Genomic DNA, 19,176 nt, shown 5'->3' with positions numbered 1-19,176 from the left:
GCCTGCCTGTCTCTCTCTCTCCTTCCCTCCCTCTGTCTCTCTGTCTCTCTGTCTCTCTATCCTCTCTATCTCTTCCTCTCTCTCTCTCTCTCTGTCTCTCTGTCTCTCTCTCTCTGTCTCTCTCTCTCTCTCTCTCTCTCTCTCTCTCTGTCTCTCTGTCTGTGTGTGTGTGTGTGTGTGTGTGTGTGTGTGTGTGTGTGTATTTCTTCACACACATGTGCACTCCAAAGGACAAACTCAGATGTCATTCCTCAGATGCCGTTCATCTTTCCACCTTCTTTTTGACATGGGTAACTGATTGATATCAGCTCAGCATGTGGGTTAGGCTGACCAGCCAGGGGGCCCTAGAGATCTGCCTGTCTCTCTGACACTAGGACTACAAGTACGTCCCACCATACCTGGCTTCTAACGTGGCTCTGCGAATCAAACTCAGGCCCCCCTGCTTCTGTGTTAAGCACATCACCCTTATGAACTGGATTATTTCCTCAGTTACTCTTGAGTAACTTTCGATGGCTTCAGTCTTTTGCTAGCTCACTTGGATCATAGTGACATACAAGAAGACTGCATTTGCTCATGACAGCAAGCCAGTTCCAAGCCAGGGAGTAGGGCAGTGTCACAGAAAACCACAGGAGTTTCAGCCCAACCTAGGCCTGGGGTCTTCTAGAAGCCTACAGTGTTGCAGGCTAAATCAAAGGAAGGTTCTGTGTCCCCTGGGAGAGCAGCTAGCTCATATTCATATCTAGTAAGTTATAATGTCTATCTTTAGAAGGTTTGCCTCTCTCAGTGGACAAAACCCGCATAATGCTCCACTTGGAATAGTGCCCTGGTCACTCCTCACCATTCGGTGTGATCTTAAGTTGTTCAAGAGATCTGAAATTCCTTTGACTAAAAAGAAGCATGCTCCCCATTATTATTTCACTTGCAAGCTATACATTAATCTTCTTTGATAACCATCTCTTCATTTTATATTTAAAACAGTGAACTTCAAAGCTTTCATTTGAATGCCAGTAGGGTGCACAGAAAGAAAAAAAAAGTTCTTCGGTGGTCCAGAGGCATAGGGTAGAGTCTGAAACCACAGACATTTTATTCTTATGTTGTTTTCCCTGTTTTAAAAACCCTCTTGTAACTTAAACCAGTGTGGTGGGATCCCCCACGCTGCAGGGGGCATTGTAAAGCTGCGTCATAAACCTCTACAAGCTGAAAGGTAGGAATGTTGTCACTGGGCCCTTAGGGAGCTAGTGAGTGTGGAGGGCTCCCTTGCCTGTGAAGATGAGGACCAGACCCCACAGCACACATCAGCGAGTCTGAAGGTACATGAGTGTGCGCCCAAGTTATCTACTTCCCTTTCCAAGAAACATGAGACCATTTGCCCAGGAAAATCACAAGAAATGTTGTGAGAGACGGCTGAAGCCTCACTCAGGATGGAGAAGGGATGTGGATGGGGTGTGGGGGTGGGGATGGGGTTGAGCATTTACCATGCTCAAACATGTGGGAACACAGACCCTCTTTAAGAAAGCATTTACTGTCCCCTGGTGGGCTAGGGAGTGTGAGAGAAGTCTGCACACAGAGACCTTTGTGCTTGCTTGAGGCCCCACCCTCTTCAGTGACCTCAATGCAGCTCTCTTGGAGGCTTCCACTCGGTGACTTCTAACATATGGGGTTGGTACCATGCTTTGCCTGTTCCTCTGGAATGAACAGATTAAAAAAAAAAAAAAAAAGTCATTGCCATTCTTTTTTTTTTTTTTTTTTTTTTTTCATCAATTGGATAAAAACCACCAATTTGTGTGGCCTGACTGTTAGCTCCTGAGAGCAAGCGAGACTGGGTGCACTCAGGGTGCTTTGGCTGTAGACTTTCATGTGTTTTCTAATAATGACTTAGAATATAAACATTTTATTGCTTTATTGTCTATCTGGCACTTCTTGTTCTGTATCCTCTCCCACCCCCCGAAACATAATGAGAACAGAGGTTTACACTAAAATTAGCCATGAACACAGTATGCTTTTGCAAAATGTTACCGAGCAAATGACATTGTTTGCTTCACTGGCAAATGTTTGTTTTGTTTTTTTAATGCCTGTCAAATCAATCAAACTCTGGTTTGTTTTTACTGTTTGGGGTAGGTTTCAGTTATATCTACCTTGACTATATTGATGTGTTAAAAGCAACCAAACAAACAAACAACCCTGCCTTGCACTTTTAGCAGTACTTTTGGCATTAGTATCTCAGGCACATGGAATCGGCACATCAAATGTGCCCAAGGAAAACCTCTCAAGGGTAAATTTAGCCATTAGTAATCTCCCCACTGAGCTGCGCCTGCGCAGAAACAGGTTACAGTTGGGTTTGCTGACACCGAGACAAGTGAGGCTGTTTCTTCTCGTAATTGTAATTCCTCTTCCAGTTGCTGGGCAGATGGGCAGATGTGACCCACTGGGAAATGTGCTTTGTCGCCTCTGTGTACCTCTCCTGTCCCTTTCATCTGCCGCTACCTGCTTCCTAGCTGCATCATAGCTGGAGAAGGCGGAACCATCTGTTTTCATCTCTATATATTCAGAGCCCTAGTACAAGCAATCAACTACCTACCCCCAAACGCAGCCCTCTTTTCAAAGGCTATTAAGAGATAGTTTGTGCTGGAGCCAAACATGAGTGACCATGGCCTGGGACAACAGGTTGGACTGCCTCAACTACCGAGTTCCTATGTAGAAACTTCCATGAAGTTTTCCTTCTAACAGAGTATAGAACGTCATGACCCAAGACAGTTTTCAAATACATTGGTGGAAAGCTCAGGGAAGTAGGTTGCATGAAAACAGAGAAAAGCTCACTACAGGCCTCAGCGGCTATCTGAAGATATTTGTAACCTTCTGGTTGGTGGAAGCAAGTGGTCTGCTAAATTAACACTTTCAAAAGTCTTCAACTCATCACAAGGTCGTAAGGATGTTAGGTCAAACACAGACCCAGGCTAGAAATGGCTCTTGAGAGAGCTAAAGATAGCCCAAGATAAATTGTAATTAGGCTCTGTCCTGGCAACATCCCGAACGCTGCATAATCAATGCCTTCCTAGTCAGTTCATCATCCTCACAGAAGATCCCCAAAGTCAACCAAAAAGACAATAAATCAAATGACATCACTTAATTTGCTAATCAGAATATTCTAGACTCTTGCTCTTCCTATATCTTTCTAAGAAGAAGGGGAAGGAGAACATGCTGATAGGCACACTAGGAAATGGCATGTCTTTATTTTTTAAAAAAAATAGTTCTTTGTAGGATGCAAATGCAGTTATTAAAAAATCCTTTATCCACATGAAACTGAATTTGATGAACTAAATTCCCAGGGAAATTTGGACCAGTTTAGCCCCTTCACCCCCTTCCTACTCTAAACAAGAATTAGCAGAGGATGAGGAAAGTAGGTAGATATCCCTGAGGTCATGGGTTTTCGGGCCGGTTGTTGATGCTCATCTATACAGAAGACACACTTGGAAATATAGCCCCCTAGTGCTTGTATTTTAAATTCAAGGCACTCTAAATGTTGCTTGCTTCCTCCACCCCCAGCTTTCTGTAAGTTTGTCTGGCCCCTTGATTCTCTGTATCTTTTCGATGGCAGCCATACTTCTGCACGGGCTAGAAGTCATCTGTTTGTACTTCTCTTCTCCATGTCCTATCTGTACTCTTCTACACTTAAAAACTTCAGGCCTCTTCCTGATACATGAAAGATATTTATTCATTTCCTATGTTAGTTTATCTGATTAAAATGCCTTTGGTTCCCTAAATGCTAGTGACTATTTCAGAGCTGTGTTATTAAGATGAGAATAAAGGAAGGAAGTCGGCTTTGGTGAACTGATATTTTATTGGTCTATGGAAACGATTGGTTGTGATAAGCAGTAAGATATCAAATGACATCAAATTACTACAGTGTCACAAAATCGAAATGAAATGTAGGCCTGTGATTCAGAGCATGGGACCAGAGGTCAGGGCGGGGCAACTCTTTGAATAGGGAATATTTATATAGTTAAGAATGTAAGTGATAAGAAGAAATATTTAGGGGATGGGAAGGAAAAAGTAATCCTGCTAAGAGGAAAAGGAATCAAGGAGCCTAGGCTGGGGCGGATCTGGCAGTGTTGAACAACAGAATGCTCAGTGAGTAGGCCACAAAGCAAGAGAACGCCATAATTATATTTAAGACTAAAATGTGACTGTAGCCCAAAGAAATTTATTTAAAGTCTTTTCCAAAATCCTAAGCTTCAAAGTCTTGGCTTTCTACTGCATATGATGACAGGACTTCTAGTGTTGTCCTCAGGCCTCGTTGCATGGTAGGCAAGTTCCCTGGCACTGGCACTATGCATGTCCAGGATTCATCAGTCACCTAGGTGGTCATGGGCAGATAGGCCTACCTGAGTCTCCTCGCTAGCAAGCCCATTGACAAACGCTTCTAGAAACAGTTCGTCACATCTGAATGGATTATTCTTTCCTACTCCACAGAGGAGGACACTAACTTGAAAATGCCCAGAGGACCTATTTGCCTTAAAGACTGGTTACTCAGATAATAGCCTGTCTCTCTTGAGTATTTGCGCAGGTGGCTTATTTAAAAGAGATCAGTCCATTAAAATTTTTTTCTTATTTCTTTAATCAGAACATCTTCTGGAAACATTAATTTGGCCTGGAGATAGAATCAGATTAGAATGCACCGAGAGAAGACCATTGCGGTCTCTTAGGTAATCCGAACAAGAAGGATACTTTCTGTGCTGAGTCAGAAGAGAAGACATTTTTTTTCCTCCCTGCTTTTTGAACTGTACAACCTCCGTGCTTTTTTTTTTTTTCCTTAAACTTCTCTCTCATTGATCAAGATGATGGGCATAGGTGACACATCATTCCTTGGTCAAGGAGACGAAGATGAAGGGTAACTTCCAGAATGGTAGACAGAGCTATGAGCACTGACACAGTGATACTGAGATGCCAAGAGAGGCTGGCACTAGGAAGCTCTTGATACCTTCAGGCCACAGGGACAAGGAACGGGTTGTCCTCAGAGTCTAGTCAGGCCTATAGACAGAGGTGGGATGTCCTAGACACAGGCCTGAAACAGGCTAAAAATAAGGAAGAACCACTCAGATTTCTTCTCTTTTAAAAACTAACTATTAGGGCAGGGCAGCTGCGAGCCATGGCGTGTGTGGTGGTCAGAAGACAATGTTCCAGGAACTGGTCCCGCCTTCCCCTTGTAAAGGAGGTCTCTCGCTTGTTCCTGTTGTTCTTCCGACTGAGGTTAGATAGCCCATGAGCTTCAGGATGGTTCTCCCGTTTTTATCAACCATTCATCATTACCACAGGGATGAGTCTTAGACAAACAGGCATAAAAACCAAGAAACTGACATTGGCATCTAGTCAGTAAGAACTCCAGGCGACACTCTTTCTCTCCTAGTATTGAGTTCAGGTCACCATGTTCAACCGTGTTGCTGGACGTCTCCAGCCTGCTCAGGTTGGTGGCAGTGCCTCTGGCTTTTCTTGGTCTTCTTGGATAGTCCCTGATTCTGAATCCCAGACAAGGTCTCTGCACCTGAAATTGCCTGGTGTGCTCTCCTTGATAGGACCTGCATCACCAATGGATGGTTGAGAGCAATGCCCTTGAGGTGAAGGGCCTTTCTTGTGGTACCACATCAGGGCATGTCACGTGACCATCTAAGAACATCTCTCTAGTTAGCAGTCCATGTAGGATAGACTTCTGCCATGTCTGAAGTGATCATTTTAAGTAAGGTTTCCGCTCTGGAAAAGCTCAGCCTATCATGGGCAGCACCAATCCCTAGGGTAGGATTCTAAACTGTAAGGGAGTGGGAACACTGAGCTGAGCACAAGCGAGCAAGGGAGCATGCGTGCATCCATTTGTCTCTGATTGACTGTGTATGTGACGTCAGTTTGATAGTCCTTCCTTGAGTGCCTCACTGTATGCAACCTTGAATCGTAAGCTAAAACAAACTCCCGTGTCCCTTAATTGCTTTTTTTTTGGGGGGGGGGGTCAGGGTATTTTATCACTGCAACAGGACAGATGGCAAGGCTGACGCTGGGGGTATGTCTCCTTTAAAACATCCCAACAGGGAGACAGAAAGAACGGCTTCTAGTCCAGGTCACTGGCTAACCAGTCTTCGGGGAGCGTACCCATGCTGTTCACATGTTGATGTTTTTTATCTATGCGATGGAGAGAAATCATATCTGAGACAATTTCTAAGTCTTTAGTAGAGTGACACATTCTTATTTACGCTTGTTATTATGATCGTGTGAAGATCTGCTACAAGCACGTCATGTGTTTTGATCAAATCCATCCCATTTCCACCCTTGCAATTTCTCCCATGCAATCTCCACTTTTTAACTCCAAGTTTCATGTCTCACCTGCCCATAAGTCTACTGAGCTCACTTAAAGCTACATGTACACACATGGCTGTAGGGCTATTGACTAGAGCACAGGCATCCTGTGAAGGGCTGCATCCCTAAAAAAAACTGACAAAATAATGTGATTCTCAGTGGGTCCAGGCATGCGGCTCACCGGTAAAGCTTATCATGCCCGAGGCCCCATGCTCCATCCCCAACATAGCCAAACCAGACAGCTTTCAGTGCCAAGCATTACCTGCAGCCCGTTTCTAAGAGGAAGGGACTGTGATGCTTAGCCACCATGTTGCTGTGGAGTGTGCAGAGGGAGGCAGCAAAGAGGCCAGCCATCTCCTAAGAGTGGTAGGCAACTGATCAGAAGACAGCAAGTTGCCAGCCAGCCTAGCCTACTTGGTGAGTAGATTTTGTCTCTCAGAAAAAGGATGGATGGTGCCTGAAGAATGTCACTTGAGGATGTCCTCTAATCTCCACAAGGGCCTGCACACGTGCATGTGCACACACACACACACACACACACACACACACACACACACACACACACGTGCATGAGTGCGTATGCATACACACTAAAATCAAATGCCACAAGTGATTTTTTTTTTTCCTTGTCCCGGAGACTCACCATTGTCCTCTGTGGCACAATGGGTTAGCAAGCAAATTGAAATCATTTAATTTTGAAATGTCAGAAAGAGCACACATTTTAGTCATTAAAATTCTTCTGATAGCATAGTGCTTTGCGTAAATCTTACCAGAAATGAGGATGTTTGGCTTATAAAGTTGGATTCTCCAAGTTACCAATAATTTATCCAGTGCCTGTGATTGCGAAACCCCAAACATTTCACAAGAGCGGAAATCTCTAATTAAGCGTAACACGTGACGCAGTGGATTTGTTTTTAAATCCATGGCTTATAATGCTTAGAGCTTTCAGATTGTGAGCAGGGAGTCCTCTGTTGAGGTGAGAAGGTTAAACTGAACACAGTTTTCCATGAGACGTTTCTTCCTCTGTGTGTCAAGCCTGATCCAGAACATTCTGCTAACCCTGGATCAGGTTCTAGCGAGTTGTAGTTTGACTGCAGGAATTTCATGAGCTGTAAAATCAGCTTCTCTCTGCAGTAGTAGCTCTTTAGAAGGAGGAGGAGGGGGAGGAGGAGGAACAGGGGGAGGGGAGGAAGAGGAGGAGGAGGAAGAAGAGGGGGAGGAGAAGGAAGAGAGGGAGGGGAGGAAGAGGAGGCAGCTGCAACGGCAACAACAGAATTCTTCAGTGTGTTTCAAATGACCCGGAGCCAGCAATTGCCAAGTCATGAGACAAGAAAGAAACAGGACCTTTGAATGTGTGTTTATAGTTAAACAGCAGACCTAACAAAACCCCCGAAGCTTTACACGGTGCCAGAAGCTCATAAGAGCCTAGTTCATGCATTATCAGGTGAACAGTTGGCCCCACCCTGGAGCTGTTCTGCAGGTATCTCCTGGGAGAATGGAGGTACTGTAGTGAGCCTGGATGACTGGACAGGGCTTGTAAAGGCAGCTGCTTCCGGTGCTGTCTTTTCAAAGGTGCTTTACAGCATTCGGGTCAGTTTCAACCTAGGCATGGACCAGATTTCAAATAGCTTGAGCTGGCAGTTTTGCAGCACACTTAATTGTGAAACTTGAGAAGAAAATAGGCATGTTGTAGCTAATATGGGTATTCACCTACAGGTTTTGCTTTTGTTCTGTTTCCAGAACATTGCCCCTGCACCTTTGGCAGCTCCTAAAGGCCTGAGCCATCATCTTTACTAGGGCAGCCGCACATTGCTCAGATGTGGCCCCGTGTATCCAAATGGAATTCTCATTGCCGAGCGGTACAGCGTAGCGTGCTTCAACGCTGTGCTGACAGCACACAATGCAGACTTTCACTGCAGTGATTCTGAGAAGAATGCCTGGTGTTTCACATCTCCTTAGCTACATCTGAGTGAACTCAAACCGAGCCATCCAGGCTGCGGCTTTTCTGTTCCTAGAAAGAGCCCCCATCTGCCGCAGCTGTAAAATGGCGTTAAGAAAAGATGATCACATGGAGACCCCAAAAGGGAAAGCTTCAAACTTTCAAACCAGAGTAAAAATAGGCCAGGAGCACGGAGTGGACAGCAGCCCGTTTTCTTTTGAGCTTGTTCTGTGTTCCTCAAATCGGCAATTGCACGTTGTAGCCTTCGTCTGTGTTTGGTCTTTATTTAGAATTATATGTCATTTTAGGACAAAGAGAAAGGGATTAGATTTCTGGGGCTTTGCAAGCAACATTTTGTCTCTGCTGTCTGTTAGCTACGTGAGCTCAGTGTGAGACTTAACAGAGGACTCAAGGCGTGAGCCTTCTGTCTTTAACCCCTAGAATAAAATCCCCCATAATGCACCATCTGTGGGAGTTAAGGGCTCCCTTTCCTCTCTCATTCATGTCTTTGCTAGGAGGAAGCCTTTCCTCAAAGAGGCAGCAGGGAGGAGCTTGTGTGGGAAGACAGGGAGACAGAATTAGAATTCTTTTCTTCCTAGAAAAGGAAGTTTCCTATTTTAAAAAATAGTATAGAAATAGTAACAGGAAGGATATAATTTGAGAGTTCTTGTCACTGAGTATGAGCTGGAGAGATGAATCTGTAGTTAAGAACACTTACTGCTCTTCCAGAGGTCATGAGTTCAGTTCCCAGCACCTACCCACAGTGGTTCACAGACACCTATACCTCCAGCTCTTTAATTGTTTTCATTAATTAAAATTGCACATTATGATGCTGGCTGGGGATGTGGCTCCATCAGTAAGGCACTTGTCTTGCAAGCACCAGGACCCGAGTTCAATCCCCAGAATCCATGTAACAAGCCAAGTTGGGTGGTGAGCACCTGCAGTCCTGGATCTGGGCAGGTGGAGACAGGCAGCTCTTTGGTATTCTTTCCAGCCCAGGCTACTTATGAGGGACCCTGACTCAAAAAACAAGCTGGATGGCAACACACACACACACACACACACACACACACACACACACACACACTTGTAGAAACAACAAAGTGAAGACCATATACAAATTTGTTCCTTTTAATGCTTGAAGATGTAGGTGAGCCATGGGCTATTCCAAGATGAATGTAACGCTGCGACAGCTGAAAGTGATCTCTCCTTAGATTGTACAAGTGATTCTGAAATTTTACACAAAACCTCATTTTTATGAATATTGACATCTACTATTAAAAATAAAAAAGAACAGAAGAACAGCCAAAATTCTAAAGTGAAGAGAGCACAGGTTTGCATGCTTTTAGGATCCCTCTATAGGCAGGGGCCCCAAATACCTCTCTCTAGGTATCTTTCACACAGCGACTTTTCAGTAAAAATGCCATGGTGCTGATAACTGCTCGACTGATCCCTGCCACAGGCAGCAAGCTGTTGAAATAAAATGCAAAGGCCTCCCAGTGTGCCTGTGTTGTTACAGCACGTTCTTTGCCGTGGCTGGGTATCTGTCCTACACCTTCAGCTCCCTCAGTGAGATAATCTGCCTCTTGGGATTGCTAATTCAGTCATTTGGTGAAACATCCATCGGGTGCTTTCAGCCACAGAGAGGCCTTGTGTGGAAAGAAGACATGTCTCAGGTTAGCTCCGTGACACCCACGTGGGCACCCTTAGAAGGATGGCACATGGAACAGTGACAACCTCACAATGTCCCATCATCCCCCATGGCAGCTATGGAGACAGATGACACTTCATGTACGCATGTCAAACCACACTTCTCCGTCTCTGTCTTATTACCGTTTCTTCCTTATTTTTATAAGAGCAACTTGACAAAGTATATAACCTCACGTTCACCTCCCCATACTTTTTTTTCCCCTCCTCCAGAATGGAGTCTACGGAGAAATGTGAAGTGGTAATTCAGCATTTTAACGGGAAGTATCTGAAAACACCACCAGGCATCCCAGGTAAGAAGTGCCCTTAGAAGTCACTAGAGAGCAGCGAGGCTTATGACCATCATTAAATCATTTACATGCGTCTGGGCACCGGACAGGGACTGGGTGCTATGGTAGAACTGCAGTCTTCTCTTTCTAAAATCTGTGCGTGTCGTGTAGTATGTGTGATGTATGCACCTGTATCTGTCAGTACACATGCCAACACAGTTACATGAGAAGGCTGAAGGAGAACACTGCCTATCTTTATTCGATCATGACACCTTTTCTCACTGAGCCTGAAGCGTGCCATTTTGGTTATCCTGTTGGTTGGTGAACTCCAAGGATGCGCCTGTTTCCATCCTCCAGTGCTGAGCTATGCCTAACTTTTATGTGGATGTTGGAGATTTGAACTTATATATAACACTATATATATATAAAGCACTTTACCCACAGAGCCAAATCCCCAGCCCATAAGTGTGTGTCTTTAAACACCATTTAATAACTCGTTCCCAGACTTTCTTGGTGAGTCTTCACTGGCCTGTGTTTGGATTTGTGCTGCTTGATTCTCTGAAGTGGATTAGAAGAAAAACAGAGCGAAGTGCAGGTGTACTTGAGATGAGGGATGCTGGTGACTCTCGCTGTGACTGCTCAGTCCTTCATCTGCCATTTATTAAGTGGCTATGCAGCAAAATTCACCGTAGAGCTGAAGGGCTCATGCGGGACCCCAGACACCACTTTCCACCTGTAAGAAAGATGTGCCAGGACAAGTAAGCATTTAGAAACTTTATGGCAATTTGACAGTCATGAAATCTGAGTGCAAAAAATCTTATATTTTACAATAATATAAATGACAGTTTGAGAAATTATTAAAAGCTCTAATCTATACGATCCCATAGCATCTTAAATTTTCTCAAGGCAGAAATCTTAAGATTTTTATATGCATCATAAAAAGATATCCCTTTATGTCATTAAGAGTTACATTTAACATAAAAAAATAAAATATACCATGTCTATCAGAATTATGAACATCTTAACTTGGCTTAGTCTGGTAGGGTGCAAGAGAGAAAGGAGTTTGATGTTGGATGATTACATTGAAAAGTTATCTCAAGAGACCTAGGCATGGTGGTTCACACCTATCATCCCAGCACATGGGAGGTAGAGGTTGGGGGATCAGGAGTTCAAGACCATCTTCAACCACATGGGAGCTTTAAGGACAGCCTGGGTTGCTTGAGACTCTATCTTCCAAAATAGTATTATATATTAATACATAAAAAAATAAAGTTGGAATGAAGTACTATACTGAGAAAAAAATGATAGTGAATGTTGGTTAATTTATTGCTCTTTTGGCAATGAAAGGTCTCAGTGGAAATAAGTACACATATGTTACAAATACATACAAATATGTATATTAATTTATAGTCCGGTTTTCAACAGCTACTGCTACAGCAATCTGTCATTGAAATCCATCAGAAGATTTGAAAGACTTCTAAATCCTATAGAACAGAATGAAGTTCTAGAAAGGAGAAAATGTGAGCAAAGGGGGAGACACTTGGTGGCATAGTTGGGGCTGCTTTCCTGGCTTCGTTGTTCCCAGAGGCTTTTGGAGAAGCAGGAAGACCCTTCCTGAGAATTCCTGAGTGATGGAGAAGATTCACACTGTTGGTTAACCGGGGTGTGTGTGTGTGGAGCAGAGCATGTGTCTGGACTTGCTTAGCTTCATGCAGGATGCTGCTCTGGGAAGCGGCTGCGTCATGATCTTCTTGGAGACATATGGTGTTGCTAAGAAAGGCAGTAACAGTTTTCTTCTCAGCATGGAAGCTGTTTGCTTTTTAGGAGAAATACTCTGGGCCTTTTTTTCCTCTTAGTATAAATAGACATCTTAAGACATTCTTCCAAGAACTACTGTCTACTATCGTTATTGAATAAAGGAGGTCTCTCTCTCTCTCTCTCTCTCTCTCTCTCTCTCTCTCTCTCTCTCTCTCTCTCTCTCTCTCTCTCCTCCCCCTTGTGGTGTGTGTGCATGTGTGTGTACATGGTGTTATTTTTTTGAGGCTGTCTCCTGCTGAACCAGAAACTGAGCAATTTGGTGAGAATGGCTGGCCAGTGTTTCCAGAGATCTGCCTGTCTCCCCTTTTCCAGAGCTAGGATTGCAGACACACACCACCATGCCTGGCTTTTACATGCTTGCTGAGTGTTTGAACTCAGGACTCATGCAGTGTGGCAAGCTCTTTATTGACTGAGCCATCTTCCCAGCCCCTGCACTTTCCTCTCCTTAATCCCAGTTTACCCAACAGGTGTCTGTGCACACAGAAGGTGCTAAACTGGGTGTGAATCATGTGATTATGATTAAAAAGTTAAACAAGAAGCAAACTATGTGGAATTAATCATTAATTAAGTTTTGAGCACAAATTTTAACGTTATCGATTTCTTCCCTTGGAAATAAAAAGACATAATGAAATCTGTCTATGCCTGACAGGTTTGGAAATATTTTGTTTGGTTTTCTCAAAACTTAGGGATAATTAAAACAATTTAATATTTAGACAAGGAAAGTCCCTACAGATCCCCAAATGTCCCAGCATGCTTCCTGTGTAGACAGGCAGGGATAAGCACCTTTTAAAATATCATAGCTACACCCAATGGAAGCATGGTGCATAGCAGGAATTTGCTTGTGAGTTTTTTCAGCCTCTTCTTACCTCATGGGAGCAAGAAAACCAACAGCATGGCTCTGTTACAGAATACTTCGGGATGGAACTTTATGTGTTTCCTCAGTAGGGGAGAATTAAATATGCAATGCTGACCATCAAGAGCTCTCAAACTTGCCTTTATTTATGCATAATTTTGGAAGCCAAATAGAGTTTAATAAAAGCTTCAAATGCTAGCTGAAGATGCTAAGTCTTTGATATGTAAATATGATATGAAATACAAGAGAATATCCTAAGAAAGGGGTTTGGGAATGGTACAATAGAAAAATGTCCCCATAGGATACAGTGCGGATGCACGGCGGGTTGGGATCAGATTGGCCATGTGTTGCCTGCCAGGACTGATGCTTATAGTTTCTATGTTGATACATTTGAAATACTGTTTTCAGAACTCAACATTTTTAGAACCTAGTGTGTGTGTGTACACGTGTGTGCACGTATGCACGCATGTGTGAGTGCTGTTTTTCTCAGGCCATGGTGCACCTGCGGAGTTAGTGGAGAGCTCTGTGGCTAGACCTCCCTTGCCTTCTGTCTTGTTTAAGGCAGGGTATTTCTTGTTGTTTGTGCCTGCGTGCTCCAGGCTAGATGGCCTGTGAGGTTCTCAGTATTCTGTTTCTACTCGCCCCCTTGTTGTAGACACATTGTGACCACAGACACTTAAGGCACTCTATTCTGCTTTCACGTAGGTATTTGGGTGGGGAGGGGTTTGAACTCCAGTCCTCATGCTTACACGGTAAGCTTTTTACATGGTGCTTTGATAGCCCAGAAACTCATCTCTTTTCCCTTACAGAGACAGAGAATTCACAGTTACTTGGAGCTCTTCTACTACACACAAGAGAATCCTTAGAGTAGTTTCTACAAAAAGATTCATTACTTTGATTTATGTGTGTGTGCTTGCTAATCTGCACATGCATGTGTGTGGAAGTCTCCATGGAAGCCATAGAAGTTGTTAGGCCCCTTAGATATGGAGTTACATGGGCCTGTGAGCCAATGTGAGTGCTAGAGTCTGAACCTAGGTCCTCTGGTGGAGTACCAAATCACTGAACCATCTTTCCTGACTTGTTTCTTACTTCCTTTCTCTGAGTGACCAGTTTTAATAACTTTTTTCATTTGATAGAGCTTGTCCTTGCTGGGGGACATACTAATAATATTTTTTTAAATAGCATTGATTGATATGACCTGCTTGAAAAAAAATAGGGGGGAATATGGACAAAACTAATTGTACAGAATTCTCAAAGAACTAATTAAGAGTAATGTTCGGAGAAATTGAGAGCTCCAAGCTCCTGCTTTGTAGCACAGTTCAATGTGTTGGGAGTTAGAAGCTTGTGGCTTTGGAGAAGTGCTCACAGATGCTTTCAATGCAGTGATACTTAAAGCTGTGTGTGAGAGGCCCACCGTCACATGCAGTGGCTTGTGTTCTCTGTGTCCTAGAGGGGCTGCGGGTAGGGTCAGATCCTGAGTCACTCATCATCTTGTCCCACTCTGTGTGAGTCGGCACTAGGTTGCAGCACCCCGGTCTTCATCTGAGAGGGCCTGGGGAAGCACACGTGGTACCTTCATTCTGTCACTCTAGGCGATGGTGATGAATGCATAAGATCTTCAATGGCTGGTTGCTGTGTCCAACCAGTCATGTCTCTCATCTTCTGACCACTTTAGTGCCAAAAATAAATAAATAAATAAATAAATAAATAAATAAATAAATAAATAAATAAACTACTTGACTACCAAGCCTTGACATGGTTCTAGATCTTAAGTTCAGAACCATCCCTGCTTAGGACACCTGCAAGGATAGCAGCTAGCATTTTATCTCTTTACGTAGCCAACACCATTTGCGTTTTGATTACTGTGTGAATAATTTGCTCATTAAATATTAGTTACATTGCCGTTAAGTTGTTCTTTGTGACACACAACAGTGTGATTTTTTTTTTTTTTTTTTTTTTGAAGAGAACGAGGTCGATGCCATTTTTTGTTCATCCCAGCTCTCTGTTTATAGCTGGGCTCTTCCCATTGCTTCATAAAAGATCTAATGTTTTAATTTGGTTAATAAGTACATCATTGATTATTCCATTCACACTTATTAGAGTGTCCTCAAATGGTTCAGATGATGATGAACTGGATCAAAAAAGAGCAAGAAGGACCAGGGAGTATGTGGGGGCAGATAGTTGATAGATATGTTTAGATGGGTAAGTGTAGGCATAGATAAATTATGTAGGCACAGATATGTATAGATAGACAGGAGGATATATAGATGATAGGCAGATAGGTGATTGGGAGATAATAGCTAGACATGTATAGATAAATCATAGACAGGCAGAGCTGATAGATATAATTCTAAATAGATGGATAGATGCCAGAATCAAACTATGGAGCATTAGGATTCCTGGTCAAGAAAGCTAAAAAAGATCAAATATTGCTGTTGCCACTAATAGATAGAAAATTGGGGCCAGCCTCATGTGTTAAACAGCACCAGCCGTTTGAGCATCACATGGGTACTATTAGCAGACAGAGATCCTGCAATACACACTAGCTCCCCTAGAGAGCAAAAACAACACAGTGTTTCATAAATGTTGCATGTCCTGTGTATCGATCTTGATGATTCCTGGACAAAATGAATGCTCATTAGCTGCTTGCCTGCCTCACCCCAGACATGTCTGTGTCTCGTAATGAATTACACCGCTACGCTGGACAACCCCAAAGCATTTCGTTTTCAGCTAGCTGGCAAAAGCAAAGGATAAGTTCCCAGATACTTCAGAGCTCTGTAGGGCATGAACTCGAAAGGATCGCTTTCAGGGAAGCCCTGAAGCAGAGTAACCCACAGTGTGGGAAGACGTCCACGTGTAAAGACACACATCGACGATCACAGATAGATGTCCCATCATAGGGAAACAAACCATGTTCTGTTCCCAGACAAGCCTTCTGCCTGCGAGCACATGTTTCTGTTGGCAAAGCTGCCTTTCCAGAGGAGAATGGGATAATCCATTTATGTTATGAGGATTTTCTTATTCTTAGCTAATTGCTCCTAATCCCAACTGAACACCGTGAGATCCAGGAGAGTTGAAAGAGCTTGATGCATTTCAGAATGCTTTCTATTTCAACAGACCATGCGCACAACAGCAATTTGGACCGCTACTAAGAACCAGAGAAATCCTATAATGTGCGACATGAAACATCTTTATCCTTTATCTTCTTGATGTGTTGACATGGTAAATTCATTGTTTCTTTTTTAGTTGAAACGAATAACAATATATCAATTATTAATGTATATGAACATTTCATGAGAATGTCAGAGGAAACTTCTAAGAGTGTTTTTCATTATAAGGAAATACTGTCCTGGTAATATGGCTTAGTGCGCAAAAGCACTTATTGGCATATTAGCATACCTGTGTATGGATTTGATTATCAGGATTTTACACACACACACACACACACACACACACACACACACACACACACACACTATGTATATATATATTCCAATTATTTTAAATAAGTAAATATTTGTTTAAATTTAACACTCCTCTCAAAGCAAAGCAAGCATCAACATCATATTTAAGTGCGATATATGTTAAAATACAAAGTTTAATATCTGAACAATCAACTTAGGAATTGTTGTGAGGAGGAAAGCCTGGAGACTGACAGCATTGAAATTCCCTTTCTGCTTCACTTGAAGTTCAGAAATGAATCTCAAAGAGCAAAGTAATATGTTACACTGTTGGGAAAGAAAGAAAGAGAAAGAAAGAAAGATAGAAAGAAAGAAGAAAAAGAAAAAGAGAAAGAAAAAACCCCAAACAAAAAAAAAAAAAAAAAAAAAAAAAAAAAAAACCACACCCTTATTGCTTTGCTTACATACAACAATGCATTGTGGGGGAGAAAAACCTCATTTGGGGGCCGACAAGATGCTCCGTGGGTAAAGATGCTTGCCACCAAGCCATCTGACAACCCAAGTTCAATTGCTAGAACCCAAGTGATGGAAGTAAAGACCAATGTCTGAGGATGATTCTCCATTGTGACACACATCTACATAGACACACACACACACACACACACACACACACACACACACGCACAAAGTGCATTCATAAATGAAAATAAATAAAACTCATATGTAAAACAGACTTTGAAAAACATTCAACCCAGTTGGGTATGAGTTTTGATTTCAGTTACTAAGCAGGCTTCAGCAAAACTTAAGAAGTGTTTTTATGTTCTTTCATTTTTCTTTAATTAAAAAAAAAAATCTGCATGCATATATATGCACCATGTGCATGCAGTGACTGTGGGAACCAGAAGAGGGTGCTGGAATCTTTAGAATTGAAGACACAGTTGTAGCTGCTACGTAGGTGCTGGGAATTAAGCCTGGGTCATTTGCAAGAACGGATAATGATCTTAACCACTGAGGCACCACTTCAGCCCCTTTACTCCTTTCCTTTCTCTCTTGAGATAAAGTCTCATGTCTCTCAGGCTAAGATGACAAGGGTCTGCAGAGCTGGGACTGGAGCTCTGCCTCAGACTTAAAAAGTAAAATAAGGCTGGGGACATTGTTTAATGCCACAGTACTTGCCTACTATGTGTGAGGCTCTGGTGTCAATCCCATTAGTGTAGGGTTGTGTCAGGGCCTCACTTGGAAAACCCTGAAGTACTACATTCTCACAATAATTCTCATCTTTGGTGTTGATGATGTCTTCTAGACTATTTCTCTGTACTAAACACATAATTGGCTTGCAGAAAATAAGTAGAATTATGTTGTTGTAATTTTTGTTAGTGAGCTTCAAAAAGCAACCAGATAACTTCAAGGTCAGTGATGTCTTCAATTCTGCATGAATCGTTCAGCAGTTGACTTGGTTCATCCTTTCTTAGCTTTCTAGAGACCACACTGAACTTAGCAATGGTAAACATGTAATAGATAACTGATTTAAAAATAGAAGGAAAAGGCAAGAGTAATACCATTGTAAATTCACTAATGTGTTATATAGGAAAGACATGGATTCATGTAGAAGGGACTACAAAAGATTAAAACATCAGAATCCTGTGTCTCACGCCCACCACTTTCCGACCACCTTCCGTCATCTATACTTCTTCTTTTTTTTTTTTTTTTGGTTTTTCGAGACAGGGTTTCTCTGTGTAGCCTTTGGCCATCCTGGACTCACTTTGTAGACCAGGCTGGCCTCAAACTCACAGCAATCCGCCTGCCTCTGCCTCCCGAGTGCTAGGATTAAAGGCATGTACCACCACGCCCGGCTAACTCCGTCATCTATACTTTTAATTACAGGTGACAATGCCATCTCCAAGCCAAGTCCTCTAACACATATTACCAGATATACACATTTAGATTCTTCACTTTCCCACCTCAGAATAAAATTGGCCAGAGTTTGCTCAGCCAACCAAGGCCTTATGCAAACTCTGTAGAGTTGTCAGCCCCTGGCACAACCCTGTACTAATGGGGTTGACACCAGAGCCTCACACATAGTAGGCAAGTGCTGTGGCATTAAACAATGTTCCCAGCCTTATTTTACTTTTTAAGTTTGAGGCAACATCCTACAAAGTTGCCCAGGCTAACTTTAAACTTACTCTGTAGCCCAGGCTGGCCTTGAATTTATGTCTTTCAGATGTTAAAAACTCCCTGACAAAAGCAACTTAAAGGATAATAGATTTTTTTTTTTCAGTTGACAGTTCCAGAGCACAGTCCATCATGACTGGAGGTGGCAGGTCACACCACATTCACAGTCAGGAGGCAAAGAGTGATGTGTGTTGCTGCTCTGATCCCTTCTCCACTTTCACAGTTCAGGATCCCAGCCAGGAAAGGATGCCACCCACAGTGGACATGTCTTCTCTCCTTAATTAACACTACCAGATAATCCCCCACAAGCTTGCCCAGGAGTCCCTATCCCAGGCCATTCTAGATTCTGTCACACAACATTAATCACAGCTTTTGACCAGCAGTCTTCCACCCTTTCTCAACCTTCCAGTTAGCCACAAATTCAGGCATATAACACCAGGCTCAGAAAAAAAAAAAAAAAAGATGTATATCTCAAGAAACACACAGAAGTTCCTTGGCCTATATTCTGTGACTTGTCTCAATGCCATTGCTTTCCTTTGCCAGAAGAATGGTACAGTGCTTATTATCAGTGCATTCTAGTATTATCATGTATAGGTGTTAGTTGCTGCACTACTGTTAAAGCACTAGTGGCCATATGTACACAGGTAGTGGAGAGTATATATGCACTTTAGTTACTGC

General features: G+C 42.8%; 1 protein-coding gene across 11 annotated transcripts in view; it reads left to right on the top strand.

The window, feature by feature from the left end:
- Rbms3 (RNA binding motif single stranded interacting protein 3) overlaps positions 1–19,176 on the top strand; it is a 998,257-nt gene that overhangs the window by 762,119 nt on the left and 216,962 nt on the right. For all 11 annotated transcript variants that reach the window (XM_051140215.1, XM_051140224.1, XM_051140217.1 and 8 more), the window contains one exon: positions 10,199–10,278. In XM_051140215.1, the coding sequence (XP_050996172.1) occupies positions 10,199–10,278 (80 nt within the window). The remainder of the gene's footprint in view (positions 1–10,198; positions 10,279–19,176) is intronic.

Source organism: Acomys russatus, chromosome 32, assembly GCF_903995435.1.
Source record: "Acomys russatus chromosome 32, mAcoRus1.1, whole genome shotgun sequence".
NCBI lineage: Eukaryota > Metazoa > Chordata > Mammalia > Rodentia > Muridae > Acomys > Acomys russatus.
The sequence above is the reverse complement of the archived record's forward strand: the minus strand, read 5'-3'. Positions and strand labels throughout refer to the sequence as shown.